The sequence below is a fragment of the Esox lucius genome, chromosome 20, assembly GCF_011004845.1.
Source record: "Esox lucius isolate fEsoLuc1 chromosome 20, fEsoLuc1.pri, whole genome shotgun sequence".
Classification (NCBI taxonomy): Eukaryota; Metazoa; Chordata; class Actinopteri; order Esociformes; family Esocidae; genus Esox; species Esox lucius.
Window position 1 is genome coordinate 30,353,650 of NC_047588.1, and position 21,863 is coordinate 30,375,512.

The 21,863-nt window shown below is 43.0% G+C and overlaps 4 protein-coding genes across 5 annotated transcripts; 1 reads left to right on the forward strand and 3 right to left on the reverse strand.

Annotated features, from left to right (window-relative positions):
- Positions 1–2,170, reverse strand: LOC105018929. Its single transcript, XM_010884745.4, has 2 exons — positions 1,741–2,170; positions 1–1,047 (listed from the first exon to the last, which is right to left on the reverse strand). The coding sequence occupies exon 2, from the start codon at positions 1,005–1,007 to the stop codon at positions 192–194; it is 816 nt and encodes a 271-aa protein (XP_010883047.1). The 5' UTR covers positions 1,008–1,047; positions 1,741–2,170; the 3' UTR covers positions 1–191.
- A 524-nt stretch (positions 2,171–2,694) lies between these two features.
- l3mbtl1b (L3MBTL histone methyl-lysine binding protein 1b) lies at positions 2,695–13,045 on the reverse strand. 2 transcript variants are annotated; one of them, XM_010884743.4, is made up of 21 exons: positions 12,631–13,045; positions 10,611–10,763; positions 10,313–10,496; positions 9,622–9,871; positions 9,383–9,497; positions 9,245–9,296; positions 8,266–8,360; positions 8,066–8,170; positions 7,845–7,980; positions 7,640–7,731; positions 7,324–7,552; positions 7,137–7,222; positions 6,746–6,856; positions 6,321–6,435; positions 6,096–6,195; positions 5,805–6,014; positions 5,371–5,481; positions 5,203–5,267; positions 4,684–4,847; positions 4,196–4,258; positions 2,695–4,005 (listed from the first exon to the last, which is right to left on the reverse strand). In XM_010884743.4, the coding sequence occupies exons 2-21, from the start codon at positions 10,737–10,739 to the stop codon at positions 3,877–3,879; spliced, it is 2,541 nt and encodes an 846-aa protein (XP_010883045.1). In that variant the 5' UTR covers positions 10,740–10,763; positions 12,631–13,045; the 3' UTR covers positions 2,695–3,876. The 2 variants fall into 2 exon arrangements, with proteins under 2 accessions (XP_010883045.1, XP_010883044.1); XM_010884742.3 differs by having other exon boundaries at positions 5,371–5,484; positions 12,631–13,044.
- A 1,422-nt stretch (positions 13,046–14,467) lies between these two features.
- On the forward strand, positions 14,468–16,606 carry LOC105018927 (transmembrane protein 244-like). The gene is made up of 6 exons (XM_010884741.5): positions 14,468–14,729; positions 15,160–15,245; positions 15,441–15,520; positions 15,596–15,718; positions 16,012–16,056; positions 16,160–16,606. The coding sequence occupies exons 1-6, from the start codon at positions 14,697–14,699 to the stop codon at positions 16,252–16,254; spliced, it is 462 nt and encodes a 153-aa protein (XP_010883043.4). The 5' UTR covers positions 14,468–14,696; the 3' UTR covers positions 16,255–16,606.
- Positions 16,607–16,966: 360 nt separating this feature from the next.
- On the reverse strand, positions 16,967–20,215 carry sgk2b (serum/glucocorticoid regulated kinase 2b). Its single transcript, XM_010884740.5, has 11 exons — positions 20,003–20,215; positions 19,665–19,740; positions 18,952–19,081; positions 18,700–18,731; positions 18,552–18,609; positions 18,391–18,474; positions 18,059–18,303; positions 17,757–17,976; positions 17,493–17,648; positions 17,313–17,402; positions 16,967–17,194 (listed from the first exon to the last, which is right to left on the reverse strand). Exons 1-11 carry the CDS (start codon positions 20,070–20,072, stop codon positions 17,036–17,038), a joined length of 1,320 nt encoding a protein of 439 aa, XP_010883042.2. The 5' UTR covers positions 20,073–20,215; the 3' UTR covers positions 16,967–17,035.
- Between the last annotated feature and the right edge of the window lie 1,648 nt (positions 20,216–21,863).

Below are 21,863 nucleotides of genomic sequence, written 5' to 3' on the forward strand. Positions count from 1 at the left end.
AAATATATGTTGTTTTATTAAGAATAATATTTCCTTTCAACAAATTTTCCTGATTTACATTTTGAGTGTAAGATCCAACTGATATACAACAACGACATTTTCTCATAACCAAGCATGCCAGTACTCCTGGAGGCCATTCTATGTGGTGGATTTAATCCTAAAACTGGTGTAAATGTGAGTCCTGTAGTTTCTCAGAGTTCATGAATAGAGTGGATGGGGGAGCCTGTCCGCACGTTATAGTTGATCTCGCTAGAATTACAGGAGTCGGAGTCCCCAGAGGAGGGAATAGGGGAGGGGGGGTCGTGGTAGCGTATGACTCTGGTCAGCAGGGCTGGCCCCTCCCTACCTACCACCTCTCCCACCTGCCTCCATCGCTGTCCTTCATTGGGCAGCAGGGTTCTCAGCTCCCCCTCAGAGACAATTTCCAGATCAGAGCCCCCCTGTCTAGGCACTCTGGGAGGCACAGGGGGTGGGCATTCCTCAGGGAGAGGCAAATGTCTGTCTGAGTGTTCTCTCTGGTTCCCCAGCTCGACATCATCACGATCACATTTCTTGCGGCACTGTTCCCGCATCTTCTTCCTTTTGCGTTTCCCCTGCTCCTTAAGTTTGTCGAGGCTCTCAAGCTTTCGGCTCTCACGGTCCCGGTTCTCAAAAAGTAATGTTCCGGCGCAGATGAAAATGAACAGGCCGAGGCCCATGATGACAGGGCCGAGCAGTTTCATTCGGTCACTGTGGGAGCTCACGCGACCACCGACGGGGTTTGAGGTGGAGCTAGCATACCCGGCTATGGCCACCACCATTCCCACCATCACAACGACAGCACCCACCATCAGCCACGCCCCAGGAGGAGAGCGGAGACGGAGTTTGACCTTGCGCTTGTCCTCCTCTTGCTTTAGGAAGCAGTTTGGGCATGGCCGTCTGGTTTGTGGGTAAGCTGTTTCAGGTTCTTGGGAGGAGTCAGTGCTGCAGGCGGAGTTGAGGTCTCCAGTGGACCCTGCTGCTGTCATCCTCTACCCAGAGAGGGAAGGAGAGAGACCGTGGGAAAGACTGAGGTGAGAGATGGGTGAGGAGAGAAAATGGTTCAGTCAGAAAAAGAGAGAGAAAAATAGAGGAGCGAAAGGGTGGGGTGGAGATTGTTGAGAATTGACTTTGCTTTGTAAACAACAGGAAATGACAGACTTGATAAGAGTCCCAGACGTTCCCCTCTCCAGTCCAGCTCCTTCTAAACTCCCTCAACCTTAAACTGTAGCCTAAACAATCAAGCAAATGAAGGCAAATAAATTATAAATATATATATATATCAGTAAGGTTTGCAATTCTGAGTTCTGTATCTTTTAATGGATCCCAGTCACATTTCCAGATGTGACTCCAAGGCTACACACAACAGTTACATAAACTGTAGGCACCGTTATACGTGCTACAAAATGTATAAAACATCAGTCAAGAGCGTTCAACAAATGTCAACTTGCGGTGAATGTAGGCAAGTCTACTTGTGACGGAATTCCGTTGGTTTAATTCCAGTTAGGATGTAGGATAACCGTGGTCTTGTAGTTCGTGGCCATCTGCCACTAGACTTTTTGACAGGATCATGTACATGTTTAAGCAACGTTATGAACACTATACCAGTATAATTTTATTATGATTAAGAAACGTGATGACTAAATAGCATTTAATAATGTAGGTTATCTACTCTGCTCCGATTTTTTGCAGTCCCATTCCGATCATTTTCAGCCTACTTGCCTTGATTTGGTTGTTCCTCCGTGGTTGACATTTCTTCTTCGCTGTTGCCATTTCTAAAACTGTTTCTCCAACATAATGCCGATTATTTCATTGGTCTCAACATTCAAATGATAAAGATAGTCTCTTCAGCTCACTGTAAAAAAACGTCCGGTTCAGTTTCAACTCTCTTCAGATTAACATCTGTCCACATCCTTGGTTTAAACTGGCGAGTATACAGCGCATGCGAGATGTTGGTCCTCGTAACATTTACCTTAACAGTCCAGAGCGACTAGCAGTGTTCATAAATAAATTACTCCTACATTAATTCTCTTTTGGGTATAGGCATAATGTTCTAGCTGATTTCGTACTCTGCGCACACTTCCCTTATTGAAATACAGTTTGTTCTAAAGCCTACACTTGCGTATTAAACTGTGTGGGTGTGTGCGTGTGTATAAAGACCGTGTGATTGTGCGGCAGAGGTCGTGGGAATCTTTGGCTGGTCTGGCTCAGTCCCCCGATGATTCCAGTTATTATTAGTTGCAAGAGCAGCATACTGCGGATTCTGTGTGCCCGAAGGGATAATAAGAGAAGAGGTATTGATGAATAGTAATTTAATGGTGTGGGTCTGGATGGAGCATGGATGTACAACACATGCTCTCGAAGAACTACAAACCAAGGGGTGCGCACAATAGGACGGAACGCTCAGATAGAAGCCGTTGGACAAACACGCATCTCTGACATAAATAATAAGGAATCGTATTCGCACTATTCCTGCATTTCTATCTGTAACGTTATAACTGAACGTGGCCCGCGTGTGTGTGAGAGATAACTAGATAGAGAGAGCGCGGGCGGCCCCAAACTGTGTGCTGCCTGAGGTGTGTGAATACGAGGCTGCAACAGGTTAAGGACTGTAATGATGACCACAGACCAGTATTGTGGGGAGAAATGTGGGGAAACCCAATGTATAAAACTAAAAACTCTGTATTTCATTTATTCCATTCCAATCATACACACTCTAGCAAACACAAGCCAACAGATACCTTTACAACACCATCTCATAAGTCAACAGAACTTATCCCTTAAATTAAAAATACATAAATACCGGTTTTAGAATAAAAACAATATTGTCCATGTACACAAGCTATTTGCAATATACTGCCATTGACAAAGAAAAAGTATTCACAACATTTTTACAAAATGAATTCAGGCAATGAAGATTTTTCATTTCCTGGAAAATATTTGAATTGATTTGCATAAGCCGCCAAGGAACAACTTATCATAAAGACACAGGGTGTATAACAACCCCAGAGCTATAATACACTATTTACACAAGCCACCAAATTAAGCAATTCGTAATTTTTTTTACATTCAAATCGCATTCGTATTTAAACATTACTTCCAAAGCAATAACATAGAAAAAGATCTCTTCTGTTGAGTTCTATTGACTAAAGTTCCCAAAGCTACATTAGCCCTTTAGCCTTGTCAAAGCAACAAATTAATCTGATGAACACAGGTGCACAGATTCACTCCTCCATCCACCCAATCCCTGGTTCATACCAACCTCCTCAAGCTCAGAGCTGTAGTAACCTGACTCCATCAGCTGGAGAGAAGTAGAACTACATGGTTCTTTTCATTTCACCTCAAGATTGTTTTTGCAGCTAAAAAACCTAAGAAACATTCAAGTAAAAACATGTACCGACTAACCCTGTTCCCTTTGCTCAGGGCTTAGCCCAATTTCGCCACATTTTAAATAAATGCTGATTATTTAAAGGATAAAATTATATACATTTCAATATAATACTTTTAAGAAGCCTTCACTTTAAAGGTGCCTGCAGGTCATTTCTTATTCATTCAGAAAACGAAGTAAAATAATAATTGTTGCTATTTTACAATATAACACACAAATCAGATTGTCTGACAGACACCATTGGTAAATCTTGTCAATTCTCTATTCATGTACACCAATGGAGACAAACTAGACATGTGAAAACAGGTTCTTGGTGGGATTACATCACCTTCCTCTGACCTATCTAACAGGTTTCCATCAGTGTAGATGACGGGCATGAGGAGAGGAGGCAAGGAAAGGAGTTGAGATAGAACGTATATACATTGAGATACAGCATCGGTTGGGTTTAGGAGGAAGTGAGAGGGCCGGTCTCACTCCTCATCAGCATTCTTCAGCATGAGGATGGCATTGTATATCTTGAGGGCAGGGCCTAGTTTGATTGACAGAATCTTGACTATGTCCGCTTGGGTGAGAAGCAGGAAGGCCTCGCCATCGATTTGCTGTAATGAAACACAGACACAGAAAAAGCTCCAACTCAGTATGGGCATGTGTTGCAATGTCAATGTTAGTAGTTCATTTGGCTTAACTTCAACATGTATGTTGTCCTTAATACACTAGCCTGTAGCAGCAGATGAGGGGGTTGTGGCTACTGTGATTCAAAGAGTTGGGATTGTAAGTGGTCATTTTTACCTCTGTCCTAAAAGTTGCTGCATGCTCTTTGCAGCCCTGGAGACCTTTGACAAAACAGGCCACCTGATACACAGCGTGGGGGGGAAACAATTAAACTCACTTAAATGCAAATAAACACAAAACACTTGCAGGTGCCTCATTGCACAAGAATTCAGTTCCCACTTGTACATACATATACTTAATGCTTGTAAATTGCCTGCCCTCCACTAATTGCCTTCATCGCTCATTTGGAATTGCCATTTGCACTGTATTTGCGCTCACTGCACATCTATACATTCCACATGTTAACATATACTATACCTAAATATACTATACATATACTATACCTAAATACACTATATATACACTATACCTAAAAAAATACAAAATAAATAGCATACACAAATAAAAAGCTATTTGGTGCTAATTGGTGTTATTTCTTACAGAGCAAGTGTTTTTTTTAAACATTCAGCATGCCTTTTTTCTGTGTGCGCATGCGCATGTCTAACCTCGTCAGCGGTCCAGGTAGCCACTCTCTTAGCGGTGAGGCCCAGGACCTCAGGGAGCAGCTGGCAATGTTTGTCCCAGCATAGGGCCACCCTATGTGGGGGGGAGGAGGAGCCACCTGGTGAGAAAACAGATTCATGGAGAGCCTGCTGGAGGGACAGGCAGTCTGTGGAGAGACAGGAGAAATAAGGTGTTTATCTCCCCAACCTACAGACAACATATGTATTATTAGGTTTGGGTGATGTTTGCAATAACACATTGGCCTGTCTAAACATCACCCACATTGGAGTTGTTTTATTCTTGTGGTCTATTTCAGTACACATAAGCTATCTGAATAACATCCATCGTATGCACAGACAACCTAAATATTTAGATTACCTCACAACTACTATTGTGCATTAAAATGTGTAAACTGTAGCAGGCTTCTTACTCAAAGTTTTAGTGAACTGATAAGAAGTAACGTTAAAATAGCTGCCACAGTTAACACCAACTCTATTCCAGGGAGGAAAGCATCTGAATACCTTTCCCATCACCACTCTCTTGCTTGACCAATTGCTGCTTCAGATACTTGGGAAGCGGAGCAGACCTGCGAGAAGACAACATCTGCTCTTAGTCAACCAGCAACAAGAAAACCGTCTTCATTAAAACATTTGCTCTAGAGTTGTGTAGGAGAGAGTGTGTGATTGTACTTCTTGGCTTTGGCTCCATTGTGGCTGGGCTCTGTGGGGCCTCCCGGTGGTTCACTCTGACTGCTGCGCCCGGATCTTTCACCCTCGACAACCGCCGGCCCTTTGGTTACACTACTACGGAAACAACTGTTACTATGGATACAACCGTGTAACCACAAACTTAAAGGCAGACTCAGCATAGCACACAGTGTAGATGCACAAAGAAAACAGCAAGGTGGCTCAAATTCCATAACATCTAAGAGCATTGATGAAGCAAAACTGCTCCTCCATTTTGGATCTGTGACTTTCACGAGCTAACAGTATGCAGTGAATCTGTGCACATGCCAGATGACTGTATGAAAGAAAAGTGAACTTGTGCGTCTCGCTGATCTCAACATCTAATAACGGAAGGCACAGAATAATAGCCACGGCAGCCCGTTTAGTCCCCCCCATACCTGGTTTGAGGGGAGTCATCTGCTGCAGCCTCAGGCTGTTCCACTGTGGTGGTGGTGGTGGTGGGGTTTGTCTGAGCGTGTGTCGGAGGGTCTGGCCGTCGCCCGCGGTTATGAGGCCCACTCAGGGTCATAGGTCGCTCTCCACTCAGACGGTCCGGTACCAGACCCTCCCTGTTTACGTTCATCTCAGAGTAAGGACAGCTCACCAACCTGAACACGTACAACATTTATGTTTACAACAAAACTCATGTGACATGACCGTGTGTGTGTGTGTGTGACTGGGAGACTTACGTGTAGTGGGTTCCATAGCGGGGTCCTTTAATGTGGCCAACCCCATTGCATCCTGGGGTAGGACAGCCCTGCCCTGGGAGGACCGGCATATCGGTGGAGCCTGAAACGCATCACAGAGTTACTACCACAAACAGGACCTAATCTTTAGCATGAGCCTTCACGTACAGCTAAACCCCTTTGATGGGACTACGCTGACATGTATAGGTGTGTGTGGTTGTCTCTCACCGTTCGGGTGTTGTAAGGGATGACCAGTCTTCTGACACCAGCCAGTAGGGTGCAGGTCTGGGCTGTCAGCGTCCACCCAGTAGTCATACTCCTCACTCCAGCCATCAAAATGGATCTGAGAACCAGAGAAAAGGACAAATACCCGTCCCTTATAAACTGTACAACGATAGCAGCTACTATATGTCACCCCGGATATTTTCCTAGTAAAGTACACATGTAATGTCATTCATGTGTACAATTGAATGTGATTACTGTGTATTCATGTGTACAATATGCTGTGTTATGAAGGCAAATAAAGCATCACACGTACCAAGTAACAGACCACAGTAATCAAATTCAAACCTCACATTCAACTCTCACATTCAACTCTCACATTCAACTCTCACATTCAACTCTCACATTCAACTCTCACTCGGAAACCGTACCCTCAGCCGGTGGTCCTCCACTTCGGCGATCGTTGCTACACGAATGAGCATGGGGTTCCTCTTATCCACGGCTTCCAGTTTCATCCCAGCATGAAACCCATGGCAGGGGCGCTACGAGACACGTTGGGACAGATTTATAAAAGTAACAGCCACTGGGAAATACAGCTCCGGAAGAAATGAAGAGACCACTGCACCTTTTACATTCCTTTCCAAAAAAGTGAGGAACAGAAGGGTTCAAATTAAGAGACCACTGCAGAGAACTTTTCATCTTTTTTGGAAAGGAGAGATAAAGGTGGAGTGGATTCTAAATTTTTTCCGGAGCTGTATATGCCCATCGCCAGAAATGTGGTGTGTGCGTCTGTGTCTGTGTGTGTATTTGTGTGTCTGTCACCTGTTTGAAGGCGCGTGCCGGCGCTGCCTGTGTCCCAGTCTCCTCCATGTATTTCTCCCAGGAAAATCTCTTTGGATGCTTATACTCTGAGAAGACACCATAAGCACACAAACAAACACACTTGGCCTCACAACATTTCACGCTACACCCAAGTAATGTTTCGAAATGTGCGCGTGTCTCCTCTCACCTGCAGGGGTGGTGAGGGTCAGCTCAGCCTCCTCACAGTAGCCCACAGGATGGATGTAGGGGCTGCTGGCATCGCACCAGTAGTCATAGGTGTCATCCCAGTTGTCGAAGTGTATGAGGAGTCGGTTGTCCACAACAGCCGCGATGGATGCTACGCAAATCAGATAGGGGTTCTTCTTGTCCACCGCCTCCAGCTTCATGCCCGCACGGAACCCAGACGGAGTCACCGACTGCACACACAGAGACACAGTTAATATGCGAACATCTGAATGGAGGAAAGATCCCCCAGGGTTCCGACAGGATGTCAGTATTCTCACCGTGTTCAGGCTCTTGAAGAGGTGTTTGGGGGCCAGCTGTCCCCTGCAGTTTTTCACGTACATGCCCCAGTTGAACTCTCCGTCTTTACAACCTGGACACAAATCGGAAAAGGCTACAGTTCTCCGACCACCAAAAATCCCTTCCTGTGAAATGTGCGTGCACGTGTGTGTGTGTGTGTGTGTTTGTGTGCGTGCGTGCGCGCACCTTTGGGCAGCAGCAGTTTGTGTCCCATCTTCTCACACCAGCCCGCAGGCTTCACATCCCAGGTGTCAGCATTTACCCAGAAGTCATAGTACTCTGGATAGCCGTCAAAATGAAGCCTTATCCTATAACCCTGGATCTAAGAGAAGAGAGGGGAACGCAGTGAGGAAAAGGAAAGCTATGGGTGGGTAGTTCTGTCCGACCTGATAAAGCGACACACATACCTCAGCTACGGTGAGCACACAGAACAGAGAGGGGTGACACGGGTCCAATCCCTCCAACTTCATCCCCACCTTGAAGGCATTTCTGCTCTGAGGAAATGACTGGTGCTGCAAGATACACATAGAAGCTCTTCACGTGTCTGCTTAAGAGTGTTTGTTTGTTTGTTTGTTTGTGCGTGTGTGTGTGTGTAAAAGTGCTTTACCTCCTTAAAAAGCTTGACAGGTGCAGCTATAGCTTTCTCCTCCTCCAGGTAGGCGGGCCAGCTCCAGGGACGCTTCTTATTGGGTGGGGCCGTCACTGGGGTGAGGAGACAAAGTCAAATCAACCAATCAGATACATAGAGACCAATGTAGTGCAAAAAAAATTTCTCTTGAGGAAGAGTGGAAGTGTACTCAATGAAAAGGAGCGTCTGGCCCCACCAAATCTCCACTGTCCATCACACTCTTGGTGATGTTAATCAGTGGTCCTACATAACATTTGCTTCTCTAAAGATCTGGAACACCAGGTGTGGGCCATCAGCCCCACCCTCCTGAGCTCACCTGGAGTGGTGTGAAACTCTGAGCAAACTGGAATGTAACTAAATGCATGATATTGTGGACATCTATCTGTAGTGGTTGGATTACCCCTGTTCCCCAGAAAGGGCTGAATAGTCTGATATGCTTTATTGTACTGTACAGGTTATGAATCAAACTTTACAAGAACATTGTAGAAATGTTTGTCCTAATTGCCTGTCTGACAATAACTGGCGGCAACACCCCGTCCATTTTATGATTTTGCATTGATTAATTGGGACAGTTCCTGTATTTTGTCTTCATTGTGTTTGCCAAGGTAAAAACAATGCTAATGACTATTTGGGGGAGTGTTTTAGATATGTCTGATTTTAGGATAAATTGCCATGTCTCCAAAAAGTGATTTGAGTTAGGGTTGTCATTGTTAGAGACCTCCCAACATGTTGTGTTGTAGTCATATTTAGGAGTTTGTCATCATTAAAGAGATCTCCCAACACGTGTTGTAGCTTGCTACAGGACGGAGACCACACACAGGTTGTGTCTTAGTGCACGCCAGAGTGCAGACGCCATTATGTTCACACCCTACCAAACTAAGGGTAGAAGTACGCTTGAGTTTCGGGAAGAAAACGCTCAAACAATTTTTTGGGGTGAAAACCACTTATGAGAACATACCCAGCCTGGCCAGCTTAGCAGCTCTCCGCCCTTTGAAAGCTTTGGCCTTCTCCTGTAGGGAGAGGCAGAATCATAATCAGCTAGACTGCAAACACACAAACTTTCCAAGATCAGTGTTGGAGGACTTTTTATCATTACCTCTTCCTCCTCCTGGTTGTCCTCTTCTTCATCACCAGAGTCCATGTACATCTTTCTCTTCTTCCTCACTCGTTTTCCAAGTCCCTCTTTCTCCCTCTGCTCACTGGGAGATGACCTACATAGACACAGAAAACAGGTCTTCGTGTGAAGGCCTTGTGGTGTTTTTGATATTAACTGTTATTAGTCTTTATAAAATATAGTACTGTAAGGACAGCTCACATCTGAGTGTAAGTCATTACCTGCCACTGGAGGGCTGAGCACAAATGGAGCTGCAATATTTTCCCTGGAGGAAACTCTTCTCTGGGCCTGAGCCCCCACATGACCTACAGCTAACCATCTCAACACTGGGGCCAAACTCTGTACTGGGGACCACCTCTGCAGTGAAGCCCATCTCTGCGCTGGACCCTATCTCAACACTGGGGCCCACCTCCACACTGGGCACCTCAACAGTGGGACTCTCCTCTAGAGACAGAAGTACAGGGCCTTGAGCTGGGGGAAAGAGCAGAGTCACACTGAAGCATTGAAGAATTCACCATAGAATGGGGGGGATATGTAGATATGTAATATTGCATAAGAGGCAGTATGGTATCATCAATACAGTCACAGGTAATTTTGCGTTGTTTGTCCACATTTAATAAGTCTTTCTCTTTCTCTTTCTAAGCTGTCTGTCTGTGCCCCCTATCTGAAATCACCATTATCCACTAGTCTACTTGATACTGTTTCAGCTAGAAATGTATGAATGTGCATTTATACAAATGACACAAATAACAAATTGTATGAAGGGTGAATGAACAGTTTTACTTTGACCAAGGTGGCAGCTGACCTTGTTATCACATTTATGAAATTATCATAACCCATCTAAACATTCGCATACAAAGTGAGTAGATAAATAGTCATGTTTATTATTATGTGAAAATATATCTGATTTACCCTTAGGCACAGGTGACTGGACATCCTTTGCTGCAGAGACAGCTGTGCTACTCGCTAATTGGGCTTCAGGTGGAGGGGTTGGGCTTTTCGATTGGACAGGCTTCTGGGGGGATGGCCCGGCTTCCTGTCCTTTGACCTCTGGCTCTGTCACAATCTCTAGAGTCCCAAATTCTGTCATACGAAACTGAGAGACCAGAATCCGTTAGAAAGGTGTGTGTGACTGATTCTCAAAAATAGTGACTGTCATACATGTTATACATCTCTATATATACAGAGACACACACACACAGCGACACACCTTGATGTCGCTGCCTGGCAGTGTTGCAATGCCATCCTTCCAGTCAAGAGCGCCAATCATGTCAAACTCCGACCCCTGGGAGGGGCCATCACTGGGTGGGGTGTCAGTCATCTCTCCTTGCACTGACATCAATCAATCCATCAGCCAATCAATCTATCAATCAATACCCATATATGCAGGTGTCAATTCCAAATTAAGGTTGAGATTCATTCAAACTTGCCATAGCATTGTCAATACTAATTATAATGTCTAATTGTGTACAGTTAAAGAATACATCTTGGGGGGGTCACATTGCTATGTGCTTTGTTCTTGCCATGACCACTGTTCTTGGCCTAGTATATCAAAAGCATCCTAACACAAGTTCAACATCTGTAATATGTTTAGAGAATTGTGCTGTTGTTGTTGCTACTTTGTTTTTCTTCTGTAAACTGTTGTCTTTGTTTTTACATGATTTGCTCACTCAAATTACAAAATTGCACATTGTTGTGGACAACGTATGATGGCAGTCAATGTTTTGGTTTTATTACCCCCGCACCTTTTAACCTTCACATCTATAAACCGTGCCAGGGGACCGAAAATACAATATGGATTGCTGTCAAACCTTAGTCCATATACTACTTACACTAATTTTATGTAATTTGGGTGAACTATTTCTTGAAGAATGCAGAACACAATCATGTCTGTTACATTCCTATTGTATTTTACTCACAAAATATATATATATTGAATCCAGGAAAAAAACAACAACAAAGAAATAAAGAGCGAAAAGGAAACCGGTGCGTGCATGTCAAGTCATAAAGAACATCTCATCGCCGCTAGAGGGCGACTGTAGTATAGACTGCCTGTTACTATTGTGGAATACACCATGCACTTCTAGGAAGCAAAACAGTATATATTTCACTTTTGAAAGCTAAATATCACAAAATAGATGCACAACCACTCCCGTAAGGATTAGCCTACAACACAAGTATTAACAAACACAGGGAGAAATGTGTCAAATACAAATTAAAAGAACAAGTTCAGGTTTTCCTTGTTTTAACTGTATCTTAATAAATCGGTTGTTCTAATTGACGCAAACAAAAGAGATTATACAATAATCAATGATTTTAATGAAAACAGTATGTTCTTCGCCAAAAGTTCAGATTTACGTATGTTTTAATCAAACTAAGATCACGATATAACGTTTTCGTCTCGACGCTGGATCAACACTATTTTATTCAAATAAATTATATGTTTGACTGAAATAAACGTAGAGGAACTAAACAATCAAGTGAGCTATTCGACAGCTGTCACTTTAGGTACCCAAGTTAATGCCTCGAATTTATTCCGACCATAAATAAAGTGTATGTAAGAGAGCGCCCATGATTAGCATTCGTCTTATACAAAATGGCGGAGCATAGGAAGAGGCCACCAACACGTTAAAACTATGTAAATTACTCAAGTTATTTATTGAAACACATATTGCAGTGTCTTGCCAGTCAAAAAAGAACAAATATATACCCTGCAATTTAATATGTTAGTGTTTTCCCTCATCATGGCTATTTTCTTTACTTTCCCCTTGTCTCGGAATGTCAGCCAGCTAGCTTGCTAACTGATTTTGGCTAGCAAAGCTCCACTACGGTTCAATTCAAACTGGTAGCTATACGGTTAGCAACTGAGACTAGCATTGTGGCTTGATGTAGCGAGGTAAGGGGCAATCAGTACCGTAATAAATAAGTTTGCAGGTTTTGAACATTAGAAAACGCTTTGGAACAGACTTCCACAACAGTTGATATAAATAAATAAATAATCGCCCCTACACTGCGTTATTTTGTTCCAGGCTAAAATTTAGAATTGCTTGCTTTTAATTTCTTCATTAGAAACTTGATTCTCCGATTTATCTTTACGGTTTTAAATCACAGTACAAATAGCAAGAACAGGTGCAAACTATAAAACAAACGATGCTTTAATGACAGCTGTTGTTATTCGTAACATTTAATGTACAACAGCAATTATAGTATAAGAAAATTATGGAACTCACCTCGTTTCTGTTTTAACTCTTATTTTGAGCTGGATAGTGGATGCAATGCGCATGCGCTCAATGAACGCCGTCTGCCAACTTTAGATCTCGACAAACTTGAGCACAACTATTGATTGTCGATATGCAAAGAAAAACGGACGCAGAAAGTTGACTAACCACATATCTTATACATCTGAGTGTTGTCTTGTGTATTTTCAGAATTTTACAATATCAAGCCGGAGCGCAGGGGCGTATAGCGTCGGATTGGCATAGCGCGCGATTTCTATTGTGGTCAACACGTAGACTATGCCATCAATAACTTTTTACGTCACCACCAGTAAATATTAATAATGAGCGCTTCTAAGGGACCATCAAAGCGCTTCTAGACCAACAATGAAAACATCTATGTTGTGACAGGTTAACTATTGAGGCCTTTGGAGTTGTCCTGAGATGCAGGGCAGGTCATTATTAAGCGGAGGCGTTGATAGGGATGGCGATCATCTTGTGCCTTGAAAAGCCGTAGCCTTTTAAGGACGCCAGAAATCTCACCACACGAAGTTCTGAAGAGTAGCGAGATATCCACAGTATGGCTCGGTATATGAGCCCCCTGGCCCAGCACTGCAGTATTCCTCAATCTCCATACTCTAATACTTCAGGGACCTCAGCGATGTTCCCATAAACACCAAGAACTGGCAGCAAGAGTAAAACAGTTGCTGCTTTGTCCAGATGGATTTTTCAAACAAAAACATTGGGCAGCTATTACAAAACAAACTAATTTTTGACCTGTTAGTCAATCTGTTGATTTGTGGCTCAAAAACAAGAGATACATGCAATAAAACGGGTTGAAGAACCTCGCCAATGAAGAATTTGGCTAAAATGTCGAATATTCATGCCGAGACGATTTCAAAACAGGAGACTGTTGAAGTAATTGATTAGCTTACAAATAGCCGTAGGAATGCTCAGCTCCTTAGGATGAACACGTTTAGGTTCAGGGTGTCGTATGCGCATGATGCAAGAGGAAAACCATATAGCACGACATTATTTCCAAATGTTGATTGGTCTGCATTGTGATTGACGGACAGACTAAATGCAAAATACACATGGTCTAACTAATGTGATTGTAAGATTTGGTGCAACAATGGATTTTCACGTGCCAGTGTCTTAATCAGCCAACCCTTCAATATTGTTTTTCTGACTGCTATTTCAATGTGTATGCTTAATGGTAAATCAATTAGACAAATTCCTATAGTGAGATGTTGGACTGGATGTTCCCAACCTACTCAGTATGTCCCCTACTCAGGAAAGGACAGGAACTGTCTTGATTTGAGGCGTAGACCTTATAGTTTTTAATAATTAGCGATAATTTTAACTGATGTAAAACGACACATGAATGCGCCACGATTTAGGCTAGAAACATGCTATAAATTGCCAAATTTAAATTAACTCTGATGACCTGGGAATTCATATGTTGGGATTGTTTAGACATTCAAAAGCTACGCAACAATTTTCGAGGTCAACAAGCCAAAGGCATTGGATTTTAGTAATTTCATACCATGTGTGACAGTCACTATCAATTTATGGGATTACTTTCTGTAATAGAGAATAAGTGTAATTGAAGTTCATATACATTATAATAATTCAAGATATTTTAAAACAAAATAAACATTTTAGTAATTGTTTAAAATATTAATAAATATCCTACATAAAATATGTAATGAGTCGTGTTAAACTATGTACAATTGAAGGAAATGAGATTCAGAATATCCAAACAACAAATCTCTGCGACGGTAAAGACGATATGAAAAGTTCCACCCACTTGACTACATTAAAATGGCAGATTCCTTCAACCGTGATGTCCATGCTAGGTAATATAATTTTGGTCACTGGAGGCATGATACTCTCAAGTGCAGGTAATCTAATCCCAGAGTTATACTATATGTACTGTATGTCCCTATAAATAAGACTGCTGTTTCAGTCTTTATCGCTAGATGGCAGTAAAAGGCTGTTTGCTTACGGATTAATGTATAAAATAACCAGCTAGATACATTATTATCAACGTCAGAAGAACGACTAATTCAAACCATGACATGGCCTTCAGGGGTAAAGTGGCCGACACGAGGGTAAGATTACAGTTTACTAGTATTTGAAATATGATTAGCTGACCTCGACGCAGCCGTGTAGGTTAAAATATGAAGGCTCAGAAAAAAAACGCTAAATCATCAGTTTTAGTTGTTGGCGACTTCGAAGCATACAATTAATTTATATTAATCGGCGGATGATCTATTTTTTGCGACTGGCGAATGCAACAGATGATGACCATTACATCTGTGCACATAACGATCTTCCGCCTTTTGCTCCTCATCTGCGTACAGCGCGCAGTCCCTGCAGAGCCTGTTACAGTTCTGCCATTGGATTGATATTACACCTGCTAAATGATCGACGATTCAGTTTACAGGACTGGCAGTCACGGCTTTGCTATCTGGGCGGTGGATTTTGGGTATAATATGGTATATGTGCTATATGTGTTGACTTTCTGCCTCTCCTCCTTAGACCGTGCTCGTGCACTTGCTACTGTGCCTCGTCATATTCTACTCTGTCTACTACATGATTGGGAGTGTGTGTTTCGGAGCGTTCAGGTGCGACACTTATATTCTACGTGCAGGTGTGGGTATTGAGTAGTGACCCCAATGCCGTTTCAGTCACCCCCGTCTTGCATTGCCTCTGTAAAACACTATGCCGGTGACAAGACAGGGACACAGATTCCACCACCCTCACAATCTCCACCTCTATTGTTTTTCTCTTTGATCAGCTGTTCATGTATTTGCATTCAGGTTGGAGCACTTTGATGGACTCATCCCCTTTGATTTTAAGACCGAACCAACCAACTTGGAGTCCAACTCTAAATACTTAGGTGAGCAGATGTGCATGTTCATTTGTGTTTGTTTCCTTCTCCGGAAATGGTTAATGATATACACTGTTGTTGTAGTGAACCTGCTATCCATGGAGCTGACCTATTTCTGCAGTGGCCTGCTGTTTGCTGCCGTGGTGAGATGGGTCTGGGACTACGCTCTCACTGTCACACTGCTGCACGTACTGCTTACCAGCCTAGGTGAGGCACGCACCGGCTTACCTCAGGGTCATCTCTCTTGCCAGGAGAGCTGAGTACCCAAGGCCAGCTTTGATGACATCATCACAAAATGGGAGGTGGAGTTGAGAGTTTAGAAGCAGCTGAACCCAAGTTAAGGCTTTATAGGTCAACCGTAATACTTGTTTTCTTTCATTTCCTCTTCTCGTGTGTCAAGGGTCGAGTCTAGCTCCGGGGCAACATGAAATGCACCCCACTTACCTTAGTTTGTGTGTGGTAGATTCACTGTTTATGTTTATGTAATGTGTGTGTTGCAGTGATGTTGGAGTTTCCCCTGGTGTGGCAGTGGTGGCTGGCCCTAGGTAAGACCTCACCATGTCTCTCCACTAACATGAATCCTACAAGTAGCATTGTATTGTGTTTTTGCTTCCTTCATTTGTGTGTGTGTGTGTATATTGTTTGAAGGCAGCGGTTTGTTTCTGATGATCTGCAACGGTCAGCTGATTGCATACTTCACCTGCCAGAGTGATCAGAGCTACCCCACTTTCAACGGCTACTAAGCACACACACACACACACACACATCAGAGCTCTCTGCGATTAGTGAGGTAGAAACGAAGAGAAACCAAACCATCCTGTCGCCTTTGGGTCATCTTTCGGTCATCTGATTATTGCACTGTAAGTTGTTTACATATGTATTATATAATCTACAGACTGGTTTTCCAAGCACCAGTTTTCCCAAGTGTTTCTCCATTGAACTTTTCAGTCCAGAAAACCATTCCTTTACATGTGCTGCAATTGTTTAATTCTGTACTGTTGTCTGTATTCTGAATGTTAATTATGAACGAGATTCTTAGTTCTGTAATGTATGTATTACTAACATCTTAGACCCATTAAACCAGCGGTTACCTCACACCGTTGGTTTGGCTCCTCCCTCACACACACACACACACACACACACACACACACACACACACACACACACACACACACACACACACACACACACACACACACACACACAGCTGATTCATACTGTACATATGTTTCAAGAGTATATGTGGTCTAAAATCTGAGGTGATTCTTTAAATGTTCAACCCTAACCTAACTTTGATCCAGTCTCCTAACTTTTCTCTTTGGAATAATGTGTTGGAGCTCGGCTCTGCCTGGCTCACCCTTTGACCCCAGATGCAGTAGGGAGCTCTGCCTCAATCTCACTTCAAGTTCTAACCCAGCCTGAGCTACAGTTCTCTGAGAAAAAGCTGATACATGATAGGAAAACGTTTAAATGTATTCAACAAATGTATTCAACAGGTATAAAAAAATATATACTCAAATTAAATTATGGATCCACAACACCAAACTCAACCAGGGGCATATAAGAGAACCCTGGGAAGGCTTCACTGACCACGCCCTCTGACATGTCACTCAAACCAAGAGAGGCGGGGACTGGAAGGAGTGTGAACTCAGGGTCAAAATATCGCACATCACATGGACTAGACTGAAAGAGAGAGAGAGAGAGGGGGAAAGGGATGACGAATATTAAGCATAGACTTATCAGGCACCTTAGATTTTGCCCAATGCTAAATTGACCCATAGCCCCAATAAAACACACATACCAGCTTGGGAATGAAAGGGGGAGGGACTCTCCTGGACAGCAGGTCGTCCCAGTTAATGGACTGGAAGAAAGTGTGGTCCTGCAGCTCTGCCTACACGCACAGGGAGATGACAGCATTAGTGTGTGTGTGTGTGTGTGTGTGTGTGTGTGTGTGTGTAAGGGGGGTAAAGCAGATGCTTACAAGGTCCCGTCGCCTTCCCAGGCGTTTGTTACAGTCCCTCTCCAGCAGGCCTCGCAGCAGAGACTGTGAGGCTTGGGACACAGTACTACGGAGCTGCAGAGGGGCGTGAAGGATCTTTTCAAATGTCTTGGCCTTGCTGCGACTGTAGAAGGGGGGCTGAGGGAGACGGGTGGATAGAGGTGAAACAGGAGGTTGTAATGTAAGTGTGCAGGGATGACACATGAAATGAAGACTAACTGAAACAATTTTTGGAATCGCACTCACCAGTCCATAAAGCATCTCGTAGAGAACAGTACCCAGCCCCCACCAGTCAACGACTCGACTGTAGGCGTGACCCAACAGCACCTCAGGCGCCAGGTACACAGGGGTTCCACAGAAAGTTTGCATTGTCTCACTCACAGACACTCCCTCTTTACACAGCCCAAAGTCTGTCAGAACCACATGACCTTCACCGTCCAATAGGATGTTCTCTGGCTTTAGGTCTCTGGGAGAGTTAACAAGTGTTAAATCACTGAGGAAAACAACATGTGTGTGTGTGTGTGTTATGTATGTGCCTGGGTGTGTACCTATACACTATGTTGAGAGAGTGGAGGTAGCCCAGGGCTGAAGCCATCTCCGCAGTGTAGAATTTTGCTCTGGACTCCGGGAAGGCTCCCTCCTTCTGAAGATGGAAAAACAACTCTCCCCCATTTATGTAGTCCAGGACAAAGTACAATCTGTGTAAGGTCTGGAAGGAGAAGTGGAGCCCCACCAGGAATGGATGCTGCAGTCCCTTTAGCAACACATTCCTCTCTATCATCACAGTTCTCTGCTGCAAGGAGAGAGAACGCTAGGTAAGAAAAAAGATTGATGGAATAAAATACAATAGAATGGAATAAAATAGGATGGAAATGTATACCTCTTTCCTTCTCATAATTACGTCTTTCTGTAAAACCTTGACGGCATAGAAACCTCCACTCTTTCTGTGTCTCGCTAACAACACCTGCAATAAAATAAGTAAGTCACAAAAACACACATACTACAGAATATAAACCCGCACAACTTTGAACTTGTTCTCACCTTTCCAAAGCTTCCTTTGCCAATGACTTTGAGGTAGTGGAAATCAGAAGGCTTCACCCTGGTAAACATGGCAACAGAAGGAAGCATGAGTGACAGCAGACCTAACAGGCAACTCAATCTCCTGAACGTAACTACGAGTGTTACTCACTGAGTCTCGTCCTTCGTCAAAGTCTGCAGACGCTGACAGAGAGAAGGGTGGGGCGTGGTTAGGTCGGGGTTAACTTAATGTAACAGGTGGAAAAGAAAACAGGTTCTGAAAACCCCCCAGAAGACGCTTTCAGGCTTCCTATGTCTTTGACCTTGAAAAAAAAACCTTTTCTTCTCATCCCATTAAGGCTGGGTTTAGTCTGAACAGAGAAGTGATCAGTCATAGATCACCTGTGTGGCTATTAATACTCACAGATGTCCCCCCCGCTCTCTCCTCTTTTTCTCTCTCTTCTTTCTCTGCTTTCTCCTCCCTTTCTCTCTCTTCTTTCTCTGCTCTCTCCACTCTCAGGCTCTCTTGCTGTAAGATCCTCTCAGGTTCCAAGCTTCACAGAGACGACACGGACAGTTTTAGGCCTGAGTGTTATTAGGCGGGCTTGCCTAAGGTAAGCACAACCCTAGATTTTCTCTCAGTCATATGATTTAGACTGAGAGGAAGAAATTTCTCTGCGTATCTCTTCTTACATTGTTCAAGCACTCAACTCTGAACCAAATTACAATGACAAAGTTTGATTTCGTAATTATAAGCTATGAAAATGTGCATAAGTTATGGTTTTCAATGACAACCAGTAATACAGGTGTTTATATTCAAAATGGTCATGCTTCTTAGCCAATTAAGCTATAATACCAACTTTTTTTATGAACTATAGACTCTATTAATTAACAAAATGAACATAACAGTCTAACAGTATCTCTTTAACCGTTCAAGCTATAGACACCAAACCAACTTGGTTTCACATATCTCGGCTATCCCAATATAAAACTGTTAAACGTTTATTAACTGTAGCTATATCAATTAGCATCATTTACATTAATTGATCCTAAAACGTATAATACATTGCATTATAAATGTTAGCTTATCAATATGAATGATGTAACAACCATGACAACACAAAGTAAGTGACTTACTGTTGACATATTTGGTGATTGGACACCAGTTTGTGCATAAAGCCGCTGATGCCCACTTTTTTTCCTTTGAGCAAGGCTGAAACAAAGGAGACGTTTCTTACAAGACTATAATTTTGAATCAATAATTACTTGACTATAAGGTAACGGTAATCTACTACTAAAACAAATGATGCAAATCAGGTATAAAAAGCTCCAGTGATTTTAAGAACATGCAAGAATGTCAATAAAATCACATCTGTCAATGGCAAGCCGTTATAACCACACAACAGCCCAAACCTATAGCATTTAGCAAAAAATTATGTTTTTCCACCAAACCCTCAAACTCGAATATTGCCTACCTGTTAAAAATAATACAAGCGCTTTCATTTTAGCATAGCATATTCTGCCTCTTGCCTGCGTCACACCCATCTGAAATGTAATTTTAAAAAAAATGGAAATAGCTGAAAACAAACAGCTAGAGAAAAAATAAAGGCTGAGTCCGTGATGGTCTTGTACTCCAGTGGCTCCGGTCTGAATCTTTTCCAACCAGTTGATCTGGAGAGAGCGCGCGCTCTCAATGCATGCTTTTTATAGTTCAAAAACCTCATGTCAAATAACCTCTGACGTCATTGCATCGAAGCCACCCCGCTAGGCTGTATTACTCTCATGTGCACTGGGCTTTTGGACTCAAGTGGCGCTAAGAAATCATTTGGGTTTTGAATAAAAAATAAAATTGAGGTTAGTGATTAAATGAGTGTTACTTAGACAATAAGGATTGCGTTAGGACTAGATTAACTTTAGGCCTCAAGGTTGGGTTATTGAGCTTAAGTTTATGGTTAGGGTAAGGTTTAGGGGATAAGGAACATGGATTTTGCCACAAGGATAGAAAAAGGGGTAAATTCTCTTTCGGTCAGATCTTCCAATTGAAGCGCATCACTGCAACCCAGGTTTATTGTGTGGTTGCCATCCTACCATGACTGGGGATCCCACGAAGGGAAATGCAAATGGGGAGGGGGGGGGTCCGGAATTGCACAACATTAAAGTCTCTGCCTCGCTGTACAGCAGAAATCCTGGACGCGGGACACAAATAACACCAAGGGGACTCGTATGTGATGGCGCATATTACGTCATCAACCTCCAGGGTTGGTGGGTGTTGGACAAGCCTCGTCTTTCCACGTCGTGGTCCATCATGTTTGTTTGATTGTAAAATGTTCTCTCTTTCAAGCGAGTTTGGGGCCAGCGAGTATTTCCTGGTTAAGCAGCAGTATAATAAGAAACACATTGTGTTTTTGCGAGACGTGCTTCAGAGGACACATCTTGATCTTTGTCCCTGCACTGAGGGTTGCCTTGTATAGTAATTTAGCAGACACACTCATCCAGAGGGACTTATAGTTAGTGCATTCACCTTTAGAGAGCTAGGTGGGACAACCACAAAACCCAGTAATGGTAAGTACAACTTACTCAATGAAGTAGCTGAATGAGAGATGATAGTAGTCAGCCTTTTTAAGTACACACGTTACATATCCATTATGGAATTTCATGGCTGCAGTGATAAAAGGGATTTCCCATGACTTTGGGTGCAGTTTTATTCAGACCATGCAATTCTTATGCTTCAATCGACTGTAATGGGAGGAAGGAATGAATGGCTACAGAAGTACTGCACTCAACAATTAACTATCCTGTGTGTGCCAAAGAGTGAATCTATATTACATAATGTCAGAAAGCTAATCGTGTAATTTAATACACTGTACTATGTTACCAGAGAGAACACGTTTTTCCAATGAGACAATCATATGGGACGACATGCTGCTCCAACGAAGACACCTACCAAACCCTCTTCCCATCAAAGGAATTACATCTGGAGAGAGATGGGAGAGCGGTGTATAGTAAAGGGAGGGAATTGAGTGGGGAAAAGCGAGAGAAAAGAGCGTGTAAGTATAAAAGGTCCTTGGTCTCTATATTTGGCACAGCAGAGTTCAAGGGACAGTCAGTCTGTTTGGTCTGGGTTACTGCAGTTGTAAGATGACACTCCAAGAAAAAGAGGCAGAGGCAGTCCCCTTCCTCTATTACCCCACTGACAGATACAGAGGGAGGAGCACCCCACGACAGGCATAGGAACCAGTGTTTGCTGGTTTCAACTCACCACACTACATCTGACACAACATATCCTCTAACCCTGTTATCTATCGGTACAGAAGCTGGTCTGTGCCGGTTTTTATT

Bases quoted from the DNA above. Each gene is read 5' to 3' on its own strand.
- LOC105018929 (XM_010884745.4), bottom strand. From the start codon at position 1,007: ATGACAGCAGCAGGGTCCACTGGAGACCTCAACTCCGCCTGCAGCACT.
- sgk2b (XM_010884740.5), bottom strand. From the start codon at position 20,072: ATGGGTGTGACGCAGGCAAGAGGCAGAATATGCTATGCTAAAATGAAA. The intron at 19,741-20,002 runs GTAGGCAATATT...CCTTTGTTTCAG, and splicing joins GCTTGTATTATTTTTAACAG to CCTTGCTCAAAGGAAAAAAA. The intron at 17,649-17,756 runs GTGAGTGCGATT...CGTCTCCCTCAG, and splicing joins ACGAGATGCTTTATGGACTG to CCCCCCTTCTACAGTCGCAG.
- l3mbtl1b (XM_010884742.3), bottom strand. From the start codon at position 10,739: ATGTCAGTGCAAGGAGAGATGACTGACACCCCACCCAGTGATGGCCCC. The intron at 8,361-9,244 runs GTATGTTCTCAT...TCCTCACCCCAG, and splicing joins TGCTAAGCTGGCCAGGCTGG to TGACGGCCCCACCCAATAAG. The intron at 7,553-7,639 runs GTGAGAATACTG...CTGTGTGTGCAG, and splicing joins TCTTCAAGAGCCTGAACACG to TCGGTGACTCCGTCTGGGTT.
- LOC105018927 (XM_010884741.5), top strand. From the start codon at position 14,697: ATGGCCTTCAGGGGTAAAGTGGCCGACACGAGG. The intron at 15,521-15,595 runs GTGAGCAGATGT...CTGTTGTTGTAG, and splicing joins GTCCAACTCTAAATACTTAG to TGAACCTGCTATCCATGGAG. The intron at 16,057-16,159 runs GTAAGACCTCAC...TATTGTTTGAAG, and splicing joins GCAGTGGTGGCTGGCCCTAG to GCAGCGGTTTGTTTCTGATG.